At 44.3% G+C, this 14,544-nt stretch overlaps 1 protein-coding gene across 15 annotated transcripts in view; it reads left to right on the top strand.

Moving 5' to 3' along the window:
- DNM1 (dynamin 1) overlaps nt 1-14,168 on the top strand; it is a 102,176-nt gene extending 88,008 nt beyond the window's left edge. For 6 of the 15 annotated variants that reach the window (XM_019475593.2, XM_019475597.2, XM_019475592.2 and 3 more), the window contains 4 exons: nt 132-302; nt 516-757; nt 1,155-1,373; nt 12,080-14,168. In XM_019475593.2, coding sequence (XP_019331138.1) covers nt 132-302; nt 516-757; nt 1,155-1,373; nt 12,080-12,152 — 705 coding nt within the window. In that variant the 3' untranslated portion in view covers nt 12,153-14,168. Of the gene's footprint in view, nt 1-131; nt 303-515; nt 758-1,154; nt 1,374-6,420; nt 6,458-12,079 lie in introns of those variants that run through there. The other 9 variants (XM_059715593.1, XM_019475600.2, XM_019475599.2 and 6 more) reach the window with 8 other exon arrangements.
- The last annotated feature ends 376 nt before the right edge of the window (nt 14,169-14,544 follow it).

Below are 14,544 nucleotides of genomic sequence, written 5' to 3'. Positions count from 1 at the left end.
CTGTGCTGCTGTGTGAAGTTCCCCAGTCTCTCCCTAGTTGTTTCTTGTTTGCTTTTGTGGCCCCTCTTCTTTTGAAGAGTTGTCTTATCTCTTTCCAATCCCTGCTCCTCCCTTCTGTGCTCCCTTTACAGGCAAATGAAACGGAAGAAAATGGATCAGACAGCTTCATGCACTCCATGGACCCTCAACTGGAGAGACAAGTGGAAACCATCAGAAACTTGGTGGACTCTTACATGGGAATTGTCAACAAAACCATCCGAGACCTCATGCCTAAGACCATTATGCATCTCATGATAAACAACGTAGGTATCATGCTGCCCAACCCTCTAAGGAATGTGGGAGAAACTGAATGGAAAAAGGAGAGAAATAGACAGAAAGAGTTAAGTGATAAACTAAAGGTAGATCAGAGGGTGAGTGAATTGAAAGGAGGGATAAGTAGAGAAGAAGCCTTTGCAGGTGAAATGATTTAGAAGAGGCTTTGTTACTATGATTCCATTTCTTCTGCCCTGTTACAGACCAAGGATTTTATCCACTCAGAGTTATTGGCAAACCTATATTCTTGTGGAGATCAAAACACCCTCATGGAAGAGTCAGCAGAGCAGGCCCAGCGGCGTGATGAGATGCTGCGCATGTACCATGCCCTGAAGGAGGCGCTTAACATCATAGGGGACATTAACACCACCACCATCAGCACCCCGATGCCTCCGCCGGTGGACGACTCCTGGCTGCAGGTGCAGAACATACCATCTGGACGCAGGTACCAGAGGCTCAGGGGGAGAGCCCCACAGACCTGCCTGATGCCTCTTTAAGGGCCAGATGGAGCCTCCTTCTGGAATATGAGGGCTTCCAGGGTGATGAAAGGTTTTGGAATACTAAAAGTTTACATGGAGGGTGCTGTGACCTTGAAAATGTATATAGGGAGTGCTGGGGTCTTGCAGGAGATGTTGGGCTGCCGGATGCTCTTCTTATGGGGAGGCTGTTTGAGGGATTTGGAAGGTGACTCAGGGGTTGGAGGTGTCTGGAAGAGAGAATAGAGAAGGCAAAATGGGTACTGAAGTGGTACTGAAGGCAGTACAGAATTTGAAGGTGACATAAGGTTTGGAAGGTTATCATATGTGCCTGTGGTTGCAGTTGAACTTCTCTTTGTTTGTTAGGTCTCCTACGTCCAGCCCTACACCACAGAGGAGAGCTCCTGCTGTTCCACCAGCCAGACCTTTGTCTCGAGGCCCGGCTCCTGGACCTCCTCCTGCTGGTGGATCCGCACTGGGTGGTGCTCCCCCTGTGCCCTCCAGGCCAGGTGCCTCCCCTGATCCTTTTGGGCCCCCACCTCAGGTTCCATCTAGGCCCAACCGTGCTCCTCCTGGTGTCCCCAGGTAAGTCTTGAAATGCTATTATGCAGAAGTGGAGAGAATCCAAGTTTCAGGTAGCAGTTCTAGCCATGCTTCCTTCACCTTGGCTCACAGAGCAGGCAAGTGCCATTTGGAGTATGTGAAGCCTTCCCCTATGTGTCTGACTCAGCTCTACAGTTGGGATCATGTTTTTCCTTTATTTCTTTCTCATGTACTGAGATTTTGCTTGTATAGGAGAGAGAGGGAGGAGGCAGTTCTCTGAAACAGATGGTCATCCTCTTTTCCACAGAGACTTCAGTCAGGGCCAGAGAGATCTGTAGTGAAGGGACATCGTGCCATACAAGCCTAATCAAAGCAATAACATTGGTATCTGTGGAACCCAGAATTGCCAGGAATGAGAGTGCAGTGAGTGGCTGGAAGAATGTGTTTCATGGTAATGCCCCAATGATGGCCATATCTGGGAATCTACCTTGTTATCAGCTCTTCTTCCTCTCCAAAAAAAAAATTGTTTCAAAAGAGAGGAAGAAGGGACTTCATCCAGGATGTGCAAATGCCTTGTATCCTGCCCCTCTTTAGCCACTGCTTCCCCAACTGGTACCCATCTGCAGCAGCATAAGGATGTAACCAGACACAGGGGCAGTGGTGATTTCTGGTTGCTACCACAGTCCCAATTATGATCATGGGGCTGCCGGCAGGAACCTTTTTTTTTTTTTTTTTTTTTTTCCAGTGGCTACCCACCACCCCCAGATCAATGCTTTAGTTATGCCACTGCCCATCTGGCTTGGAGAGTAGTATAAGATCATATGGTGGAAAGGGAGAGTCCTTCTCCTGCAAACACACATATATCACTCCTTCAACTGAACTATGAATCCCAAGGGCACTTTCTACACTATAGAGCTCATGGAATGCAACTTCACATACCACCATAAGTATTGTAGGGCTGGATCTCCCTTAACTCTAGTTTCATGTGTATAATTTTGATACTCCGGGATAAGAAGGCATCTTTTTCCAGCCACAAGTACATTGCTAAGGGAGCGTTAGGAAGGAGCTGATGAAGAACCAAGGTAATTTTAGTATTTGGGTCCTTCACCTCAATCCAAGGAACCAAAAGAAGTAGAATGGTAAAACAAATAATGAACAAGAATTTCCTGTCTGAGTGTAAAGGAGTTTTTTCCACTGTGGAAATGCCCCATTTCTAGTGGGTGCTGATGTTGTACGTAAGAGGCTGTCCACCTCTCTTGTAATCGCAGCCTATCTGATGGGTTGTGTTTGGTGTATGTCCAAGGATGCCTGGTGTCTCTCCTATGATAACACTCTGGTTCTCTGGGTGCTGCCTTTTCAACGAGGGAAAGCTCTTTGCCAGGCACTGTATCAAGTCCAGAAAAGGAACAGAAGCGGATGAGTCTGAAGAGGCTGAGGATCAGTTTCTTTTGACTCCTTTTAGCGTGCAAATGGTTTTACCTTCTCAGTGCCTTCACCGTGTTCCTTCTTTTGGCCCCTGACACAGCTCTCACGGTGACTTGTCCACATACGTCTCACTGCCACCTCACAGAGGGTAGCAATCCCATTGGCAGTGCCTGTGGATGTCTGCACGCTTCTGCTGTGTATCTTGTGCTCTTGCCTGGCTCTCTATGTGCCTTTAATTTTCTGTTATTTTTTGTGCATTTCCCATGCTTCTCCCTCTACTTCCATCTTTCTCGCTTTCACACATTGTGTGTTTCATTTCCTTCATTCATGAAAAATATTCTATATACCCCAGCCATCCTGGTAGGATACCCTGAATAGCTTGAAATAAATCAAACTCCTTACTCTTAGAAGATGCTGTATCCTTCTACACCACCTTGTGTTACTGCCCCTCTTGTAATAGGTCTTACTCCCGTTTAAGTGGAGCAGAGAGGGTCTGAATAAACGCTGGACCAGAAGAGGGAAACCTGATTAGACATTTGCCAAGAATGAATAGTCATCATCTCCTGCCATTGGGGGAAAAATGGGATTATGGTCTGTGCTGATTCACTGTCCTAATTTAGAGGGGATGGAATGTTTCCAAAGGTATAGCGAAGCCATGCTCACTCACACTCTCTCGCTCTTTCTCCTTCCCTCCCTCCCCTCCTCAGTTCTTCCAGCTGTTTGTAGACTCCTCCCTTGGCGTTGTCATTGGGGTTTTTTCCATGCAGTAATAAATTCAGGTGGCCACCTGGCACTTTCTCCTCTCTCCTGTATATAGAATAAAGTTCACTGCTAGCACCTGGACTTTGGTCCTTCTGCCATGGGTGAACAAGTGCCATCTTCATTGTTGCTTTTCTTTTAACACCTGTCTTTCCCTCACTGAATGGATTACACTGGATGTCTGAGTATGAAGTGGAGCTTGTCATCTTTATAGCAGGAGTGAACCTTGCTATAGGAGTTGTAGTGAGAGGAACTGTGTGTAGTTTCAGATGTATCTGTGTATGTGTGTCTGCATGCATGATCATGAATGGGTGCGTGTGTGTATATGTGTGTGCATATGCCTGTTCTATATAGATATATTCACCTTCCTCTAATTTTATATGAGCATCTGAATTTGAGGGTAGAGATTTTTGGAGCACACTCTGATCTCTGGGCTCACACTCATAAATTGACATATACAAACACTCATGCATTTGTTGTCACATACAAACTCACCACGGTCCATTTTCTTAAACAGAAGGGTTTTTCTTTAGTGTAATTCAAACATACTTCAAACAAACAGGGTCTTTTTAATTGGTCTTTGACCATAGGGGCTTCAGCAGTTCTTTATCACTCTCCTGCACACATCTGTAGTCACCAGCAACATGCACCTTTTGGGACCCATTTTTGTAGTATGTTGGAAACAATGCAAAAAAACCTGCCCCTATGAAGGACCTGTGCACTGAGCATACACATATGAAGGACCTGTGTGCAAGGTCCTCTATTTATGGAAAACATGTCTTGACAAACCGACATTATTTTATTTTTTGATGAGATAAGTTTTCTTTACTTGCACAGATTTATACTTACAGTTTTGCATTTATACTTACAGTTTTGTAATGTGCTTGACTTATAAGCAAGGTATAGTAACACCTTGAATGAGCACTATGCAGTGTCATTAAAGGACACGTTAAATGCTTTAAGACCTGGCTGGTTTATGGATCACAAAAAGCATTTGTCAGTGAGGAATATCGTCAAATAGGGTGGGTTTAGTGGAATTCTTCAGGGATCAGTACTAGGTTTGATGGTATCCAATGTTTTAATCAATAATCTAGAAGTAAATATAAAAACACTGCTGATTAAACTTGCAGCTGACAGATTGGCAGAGTAGTGAATAATGATGAGGGCAGAGTAGTGATCAATAATGACTGGAATATCTTGACCAGCTGGATGCCACTCAATCAACCTGAGCTTCCAGTGTGGTTTTGTGGCAAAGAAGGCTAATGTGAGCCTTGAATGTATAAAGTGGGTGGCAGTGGTTAGGAAGGGTTTTCTTTCTCCCATTTATGGCACTAGAATACTTTGCCCAGCTCAGATATCCACACTTCAGAAAGGATGTTGAACAATTAGAGAGTGTTCAATGAAGAGTCACAAAATTGTTCAGACAGTGAAGAACTAGAACTTGGTCTGTTTATTATAGCAAAGAAGATCAACAAGTGTCTTGACTACAGTGTATAAGCACCTTCACTTGGTTAAATTACCAGGTACTGAAGGTCTTTTTAGCTAACAGAGAAAGGCATAACAAAAACCAGTGACTGGAGTTAAAGCCAGACTAATTAATACTAGATAGGGTCCACATTTCAACAGTGAGGGTGACTAGAACAACATAACCACTGGAACAACCTCTAAGTGGATTGGATTCTGTGTCTACTGATATCTTTAATGAAGACTAGCTGCCTTTTTGGAAGATAGCTTATGTCCAACTAAAAAATATCTGGATTGATACAGGGGTAACTGGGTGATTTTATAGTTTGTGTTGTTCAAGAGAAAAACTAAATGTTCTAGTAGTTTCTTTTGACCTTGAAGTCTATTAATCTAGATTTTTTGATTCCTTGTCTTCTGGATGTAACTGAGACCCTGACCTGAATAACACAATAGCCATCTCTGCTCTCTCCTTCTCAGTTTTATTTCTGAATCCCCAATGAGATCTGCAGATCAGCCAGCCCAATCCTGAGACCTGTACCTGTCAGCATTGGCGACACATCAGAGGAATACGGGGGGGAACATACCCCCTTTCCCCCCCCCCCGGACTTCTGTGCTGACAGCGGGGCTCTAGGCAAAGGGCTCCAGCCTGGCTGGACCCAGGGCTTGGCAGCAGTGGAGGTGGTGGTGTGATTTCTGCGACAATGGTGGGGTGTGGGGCTGTAGCCAAGCTGGACCTGACATCCAGCAGGAGTAGTGGTGGCGGCAATCCAGAGTCGTGCTCCCCAACTGTCAGCACTTCCGCATTGCCTATGCCTGCCAGTGTGTTTTATGAGTCCATAAGTGTATTTTAAAGTGCACAGGTCCTTGGGGTAGTATATGTATGTATGGATGCTCTTTGGAACCTACTGACTGTTAGATTCCAGGAGCCTGAGTGTGCATCTGGGTTCCATGTATATGTAAGTGTGCAGAAGGTAGTGTGTGTGCCCAATTTAATATGCCAGTGACTCTGAATATGGATGTGTGTGCATGCATGGCAGTGTTCTTATAGGTGTTTGTCTTGTGGGCACATGTGAGGGTCTGTATGCTCCTATGTAGGTGTGTGCCTCTATGTACACGTGTAGAAGTGACTATTTAACTGCAGTCTGCTCCATATGGATAGGTATGTTTAGGTATTTGGTAGGCATAGACGCAATTGACTGTACATGGGTAGCACATTTGTGCTTTTGTGTTGGCCTGGCTGTGAGAGCGGATGGATGCATTTCCAGGCAGCTGAGTGCATGTGTGTGCATAGCTGTTAGTGTGCATGTGTGGGAAAGCGAGGGTGGTTTTGTTTGTGCAAGAGCACGGTATGTCTGTGTTTGTGTTTCACCTTCCTGGAAGTGTGTGTGGCCTCTGCCTTGAATTGTCTGAACTGCCATGTTGATTTCGTGTTGTCTTTCAGAATCACTATCAGTGACCCCTGAGGACTGACAGCCACGGTACGTTTTGCACTTCCCTGAAATGCATGAGTTAGCGTGTCTTCTCTCTTCCACCCCCTCACTCTGCTGCTCACCTCTCCTTTCTGGTTCTTACGTAGTACCAGATTCCCTTGTCTAATGAACCATCTCTGCCAGGGCTCCATGAAGGGAGGAGTCTTGAACAGAAAAGCTGGCCAATCACAGAATAAGCAGCTCTTTGAAGCTGTGGAGAACTGGGAGAAACCTCAGCAATTGACTGCTGTTTGTTTGTTTTTTTCTAAAGATCATTAGAGCATAAAACCTCACCCTCGAGTGTCTGGTTTGGGGGTAAAGGGGGGGGGAGAGAGAGAGAGAGAGAGAGAGAGAGCATGGAGGGACAAGGCAAAGAGCAGTTTCCTCTTATTTGGTTTAATCCCACACTGACAGAGCAATGAACTGAATGAATTTGTAGGTCTTTTCTATCTCTGCTTCTCAGAGAGAGATGGGGAGCTGTGGGTTGAGACTCCTCTTTCACATTCCAGTGACTGCCCACAGAGGTGCCCTCTTGTGTCCCCAACTAGTGTCCATGGCAGAGAGGGCAAGGTTCTGGATCATTAACAGCACAGGGATGTCTGTTTCTAAATGCAGATGCAGAGCAACCCTGCCTTTGTTTCCCATTCACCTGATTTACCTGACCCTAGTTAGAAACAAACATTTCTTCATACCTTTTCTTCTTGACCCCCCAAGCCTTAGATTTTCTCTTTTGTTTCTGGATGTCCCCCCTCTGCCCCTATCCTTCTGCCCAAGAAAGAGGGCATGTTCCTCTACCATTTTGCCTCATAGCTCTTAGCTGTTTCTCTGTCTGTCTGTCTCTCTCTTTCTCTCTCCCTGCACTTTGTAGCAATGTAGTTACTGAACACCAAATTAGCAAGGTGTCTAAGAACCAGGTGTATAGCATTTTGTGATGACCTTACTCTCAAGTGATGAACTTCTTGTCTAAGTAAATATTAACCAGGGTAGGACGTGATGTGAAGAAAGAAATGGACTTGAATGGAAGCTGCCTGTACTCTCTGAGATTTGCTGGCACTTGTTAATGAGGAAGAGAGTAGAGTGGGGTAGCTGTGGGACAGATGCATTTGAGGAGGGCCACTCTTCTTGTCTCTTATGTGCATTATTTTTCAACCATTGCCCTGAAAGGTGCTGATCATCTGCAGTTCCTGTTGAGTTCACAGGGCCTGATTATGCCAGTATCCTCAGCTCCTATGGAAATCAATGGGAATCACAGATGCTCTCACTTTCTGGGTCAGGCCTTAAGAATTCACAACCAGCTCATAGTGAATGGTGGCTGTGTTACTGTTGCATGTAGCTGTCCAGAAGGCTGAGAGGCACCACATCACAGAGAACCAATGCAGTGAATGGTCAGGGGTAAACACATTGCTTTGAGAAGTTCATCTCTCTCATTCAGCCCTCCTTACTGATGACTCGGCACAGATGTGCTAGAATTGCTACCAGCTTTCTCCAGTCCTCTGCCTCCAGCAGACCTCATTGGAAGCCCTAATAGAAATGCTTTTCTAGGAGAGTCTCAGAAAGGAGGTTTGATTGTTTGTGCCTTGTTCTGGGACACGCTGTTATGAGGCTTTTCTATTTCTGAACCAGTTTACAAAGAGCACCAAAGAAATCAGAACTCATCTAGAAAAACTGTCATTTGATCCTAAATCCAAATAGCAATAGGTTTTTTTTGGTTTGGTTTGGTTTGGTTTTTTTGCAGTTAAGGTGAAAAAATCCAAGTGTTGGCCCTAACAGTTAGGCCCATCATTAGGAGCCTTCTTGTGATGTTCTTTCATTTCCTAGAAAGGATAGGTCAGTGTTCTAGGTTTCCATATGATTTGAAAGGCAAATTGCAAAGGAAACAAAATATTTATTTGATTTATGCCCCTTCATTTTCCTTTTGGGGCTAAATTCCATTCTCTTTTCAATTGAAGGAAGTTTTGTTATTGGCTTCCAAGAGAGTTGAATTTAGTGATGTATGATGACAGCCTCAATAAGACTTCTGCTATTCTCCACCTTATCCCCCCCAGCACTTAACTTCCATCTTGGCCCTGAAAACTTTGGCAATATATGGAGCCATCTAGATGACATCACCACAGGAAATTAACTTTTGAGCAAAATCTCTATTGGCTAGCTATTTAGGGGGAGAATGCAGACTCTGAGAGAAATAGTATCCCTTCCCTTTTTTGTTGATGGGCACTTTTCAGGCTCCTGTGGTGTCACCATCGGGTCCTCTAAAGGTCTCACCAAAGTTTTCCAGAAGAAGAGAGCAAAGTCAAAATGGGCAAGAAAACAAAGCAAGCAGAAAGTAGTAACCACCACACTTTCTGAGAGCTGTAAGCGAGCAGCAAAGGGCATCAGCCTATGCACTGCTGTATTTTCTTGCAAATAACCTGGCCCCAAATAAAACACACTTTGTTTTTTGGAACGCAGAATGCAGAAAAGAAGATTTTTTTCCAGAGTCTTGAGCGACTGTGTGTCATAAAGTAAGTTCTCCTGGAAACACAGAGTCCAGGATGTGTGGCATCCTAGGAAACTGTCTGGGTGAGGCAGCAGGAACTTGTAGGAAGTTCCTGCTGCCTGTTGCCACACATAGATAGTGAAGTTAGGCCCCTACATTCTCAAGTCCCAGGAGGACTTGCTCTGTGTCGTACAAGGCTAGGCCTCAGACCCTTGCAGGGGCAGGAGCAAGATGGTTAATTTTTACTGTAAGTAATCTATATAAGTTCCTGTAAATAAAGTATTGTGTCCATGTCATAAGTCTTATCCAGATGCTACCAGCAGCTCCTTTGCTGCTTCATGTACAAGCTACTGTGCTCAGCCAATAACTACAGATGTGAGAGGGTAAACACAGGACTGTACCTTCAGCTTACTGTACTAGACACAAACAGCAGCCAACTTGGCAGCTGCATGGCACACACAGGGTCTCCAGGCATACTACTTTTCCAGTGACAAAAACAGCTTCGCTACTTAAGACATGCACCACAATTTTGGGGAGCTGATTATTGGGGAAAAGGTATGTGTTGTATGCAAGAAAATATGGTATTTCTTTCTGTATTTCACCTTTCAATCTTGCATGTACTGTTGGGGTCAAGAGGCTGAGACACTAATTTTTTTTTGCTTTCATCCTGTGAGATGGGATGCATACTGTGTCTGAAATGCATGTAGGCATCTAAGCCTTTGGAAAGATAACTTGTAGCATGTAGGTGACACAGAGCAATAGCACCTTGCTAAAGACTTGATCCATAGCCCATTGAAGTTAATGGGAGTCTTTCCACTGACTTTGGTAGGCTTTGGGTAAGACACTAAGGCAGCAGCTATAACAAATGATGTATAAATTTTAAGAACATCATCAAAAACAAGGCCAATGCCATCACTTCCCTGAGTCATGTCATCTCCCTCTGTCTCAATTTCCCCCACTATTCAATAGTATCACTTTTAAGTACCTTGAACAGATGTTGAATAATTCTCAAGTTAGCTTAGTGCCATCATTTGTATTACTTACTGGAAGAGTAACTTGTTGTATAGCATCCTGGAAAGTGGTGGCTTCTTTTGCATTATAAATAGCTTTGCAGTGTCCAAGAAAAAACAGCATTCAGCAGTTTCTTTAAAAAAGTTTCAAATGGTAAAATAGCACTGCCTCAGGTGGCAGATAAAGGGTCAAATCAGGATAGGTACTCCTGTTTAATCCAGAGTTGAATTGGGCATAAGTCCATTAAGTTTTGATTTAACTAATTAGTTATGTAGCCTAGGGAGCTTGTAACTATGTTGGTGTAGCTATCTTTTGAGTATAGGCCGAGGGTGGGCAAAATACAGCCACAGAGGGATTTTGTCCAGCCAATGGCAGGTCCCTTGGTCCCATCTGGCCCAGGTGTGAGGGGCGGCCCAGGCCATGGCATGTGCAGCCAGTCCCGCCATGCAGTGGGGGTGGGACAGTGCGGCAGCTGGACTCCGTTCCCTGGCAGCCCAGGATTCAGCCTCGCTGCCCAGGCACCCCAGCCCATCTGCCCCATGCCCACTGCCAAGGGTGGTACCTGTGCGGGCAGCATGCACGGCTGGGTGTCTGGGGCTGTAAGCTGGCAGAGAGTTGTGTGGATACCTTTAAGAGGGTTATATATAAGTTGGTACATTTGCCTGGGATAGGCAGGTGGAGCTGGGGAGATCCCAGAATCTTGGGGTGGTGGATTACGACTCTCCCCTCAGCCCCAGCCCCATGCTGTCACTACCTCGTGACCCTGCCCTGTGATCCCAGCCTCACCCGCCTGTTCCACTCCCGAACGCCACTTCCCACCCACCTGCAGCCCAATTGCACATAAGGAGTTTTGGTGAGTTGCTGTAGGGGGGGCTGCTGACCTGGCCCATGACAGCTCAGCAAAACTCCCTATATGGCCCGCAGGACAAAATAATTGCCCACCCCGGTATATGCCAGTGCAAAATAAGGTTTACAGCGCTGTGGCTTGTCAACTCCAAGACTGTAGCCATGCAAACAACCTCAGTAACAAGAGGACCTTGGTTTCATGTTAATATGACACTGTTAGGTCATGAATTCTTTAAGATTTCTTCTGTGTTGCAAACTCTGTACCAACAGGGACTCCTTATTTGCTTGGGCTGGCCTGGTACTGACCAGTTTAATTTTCCAGTCTTCCTGCACTAAGAGGATGTTGATGTGTTTTGGATGCATATGCTGCAGGGGATGATGTTTAAAAGGAAATCTACACAAGTGTTTTTCATTGACTTAAAAGAAAAGGAATGTGTTTCTATGTTGAGAAGATATGCACTGTGTCTTCTTTCTAAAAAGCCTATGTTTTGAAGCTGATGTTGACCCTTTAATTTCCTTTTCATTTAGCTAGATGAGAGAAAGAGACTATGCCCTTTTTAGGAAGCAGATCCTGTAGCACCAAAGTACGTTCCTTTCCATTAAGATCAAATTGCTGCTCATTCAACTTATTATAATAGTCAAAATGTAGAAGCTAATGAAGTCAAGTCTCGAACATCGCAAAGGCTATCACAATCCAAATTTGCCTCCTTAAGTCAGTGGAAGTCATATTTGCTAGGCTACATGACTATAGAAACAAAAGGATCAAGTTTGTTTTTGCAGACTAATCTCTCAAATGCTCCCAACTGTTGAGATATTAAATTCATAGACCACCTCTTGCCTTGGTGCAGAGGAAGGGTGCTCTCCAAAGCAGTCTGTAACCTCCATGACAGCGTCTCCTAGGGGGCACCATCCATGCCACTTGCTTGATATGGTAGCTTCTCTTTTGCTGTGTCCATGCTTCTCAACTCCCTTTCCTGTGCCAGTAGAGTTAGTGGCAATAAGTCCTTGTGCTTTGAGATTTCTACGCAGAAGGTGGTAATAGCTGTGCAATGAATTCCTTCCTCCCTGTTATTAATGGTGACCAGGGAATTCAATGTGTAGCAACTTTCAAAATGGCAAGCCTTCTCCATGGATTCCCATTGTTGTTATGGGTAGCTCTCTGTCATAAAATAAGGTCCTCATTCAGTCCCTCTGCCTGGTTCAGATGAAGTGGAGAAGCATGTGTGATTGTGACTGTGACTGCTATGCTAACCACAGTGTGTGTTCTCTTTTTGTTTTTGTTTTCTGCTTTTTCACAGCAGGAAGGGCCCTGCCTCACCTACTCGACCCACCATAATCCGACCAGCTGAACCGTCCCTCTTAGATTTATAACTCGAGGCCTGTAGACAGCTGGCGACGAGCGCCGTGCCCATGGCTTTCCCACCCCACCCTCCACAGGCACATTCACTCCTCTCATCCATCCCACATCTTTAACTCTTACCACCCCTTCCCGGTGTGTCGTAAAACGCTAGCTAGTGATTGAGCTCTTCGTCTTCTCTCGTGCGTCCTGTATTGCTTTGTGAGCATAGAATAGTCCTCGTACAATGGTGTGGGACCTTGAAGTACACGGGCTCCTTGGAGCAATCAGCTGCAGGGGCATCATGAAGCCCAAATGGCAGCTGTCCATCCAATCACTGGGCCTGCCTGGTCTAGCCTGAACAAAGTGTCTTGCCTGCATTGGTTAGCTGTAGTGTCTCGGCACCTAGAACTAATCTGTAGCTATGTAGCTATTTTCTTTTGTTGTAGTAAAGAACACAAAGCACGATTCGGAAGAATAATAAATGATACTGTCAAAACGTGTGGCATTATTGGTAACAAAGGTGAAATGTCCAGTGTGTGGGTTTCATTTAAGGTGCAAAACTTATTATATTGTTGGGAACAGTGCAATCACAACCTCGCATTAAAATGAGACAGGGAGATCAAGAAGGGGGGAACTTTGCAGATCGGTGTAGTCCTAGAGAGCAAAGTCTAAGGTAGCACACAACTCAGGGTGCAAGGAGCAGATGGACTTACTCCTCAGCCCTCCTTTATAGCTGAGGAGATGATGCTGGTGGAGACCCACTGGCTTCTGCTAATAGTTGGCTCACATCACAGCCTCTGACAGACTTTCCAGAAACTGAGAGGGGAGTAAATTGCTGATCCCCCCCTTATGCAAATGGACAAGCAGACATTTTCAGGGAGTTTGCTGTGAAATGTTTTATTGCAATTTCTTTGTTTTTGGATAAGCACATTTCTTGTTCAATGTTTTTTGGGTAGCAGTGCAATTCCAGTAGCCTTTTCTTCTTGCATGCAGATGGTACGTGTTTTGGGAAATGTGTAACCATGACGGATCATAATTCATCTTCTTAATGGTTTGGGATTTTTTTTAATGTCATGTGTAAAGAAAAAAAATTAAGAGTATTAAAACTATATTGATCCCATGTATCTTGAACATTGTGTCTCTGCTGGAGCCAAAGAACCACCCTTCCTGCAGGTTTTGTGCCAGCCCCAATTTAGATTTAAGTTCTCTTATTCCAGCACAGTTGTTTTTTATTTCTGTTATGGATCCACTTTGCCTGACATTCAAATGATGGTTCCTGTCTGTATTTTAACTTTTTTTACTGCTTTGTTTCCCTCCCTGTTCCCTTTTCTCTTCCCTTTTTTATTTTCTTTCTTCTGTGTCTCTTTCTTTAAATTCCAGCCGGCCGGGCAAGGCCAGTCCCTCCCGCCCAGAGAGTCCAAAACCACCATTTGACATGTAGCCCTGCTCCCTCTGAGACTCTCTGCCTGCCTCTTAGCTGTTCTGTCCTGGAATGGTCTGACTTGCATCTCACACACGGCTTGTTCTGTTGTATTTTGTGACATACACATATCAGCTGTGACTCTAGTGAAACCTGTTTTTTTCCTTCCAGTTGCTTAAAGGAATAAAAACAAGTATATTGTAGTAATGAGAAACATATCCTTACTGTTATATAAATATCTATAAATATATATATATATATAAGATCAAAATCTATAATGTTCAGGTGTTTTAAGCCATTTGTGCTTCCATGTGGAATTTAGGAAATACTTAAGTAGGTTCAAATATCTCTCTCTCTATATAAATATATATATATAAATATATATACACACACACACCCAGCAAATTAACTGAATCCTGATATTGAGTTTTTGAGCTGATTGTTAAATTCTCTGCTGTGTACAGTTGGGTTATTGTATTGCCCCAGACTTGTGGGTGAGCTGTCTCAGTGCTGGTAGTAACTGTGATGCACTTTGTGATCTACCTGTCACTCTTCTTTATTGGCTGAAATAAACTCTCATTTCTGTATAATGAAGGATTCCACAACTAGAATAAAAACAGTCTCTGTCTCTGGGCGTGTTCAGGATTTATGTGAATTATAACATTTTAACCCTTTGTCCCAAAGAGGTGGATTTTTGTTGGGGGCGGGAAGTTAATAAGTAAGTCGCACACGAATGGGTGTTCTCACTTAAAAACAGCTTGTCTAAGTCTACTATAGTTGATCCAATAAAAGATGTGCTAAAAATCACTTGAGGAAGCAGAAAGGGGCTGACGTCATGCTATACAGAGGAAATGGTGGTCAGAGAACACTTCTAAGTAAAGGGTTTCTCAACAAGGAAACTAATCAGGGATTCTGTCCTCCCCAAGCATGTTAATGTACAGAGTTTCTGGTAAGAGCATCACACATTAAACAACCTCATTCTTTTTCAAACAGCTGAGTATTCC

Source organism: Alligator mississippiensis, chromosome 12 (assembly GCF_030867095.1).
Source record: "Alligator mississippiensis isolate rAllMis1 chromosome 12, rAllMis1, whole genome shotgun sequence".
Taxonomy (NCBI): Eukaryota; Metazoa; Chordata; order Crocodylia; family Alligatoridae; genus Alligator; species Alligator mississippiensis.
This window is presented reverse-complemented; position numbering and strand designations above follow the sequence as displayed.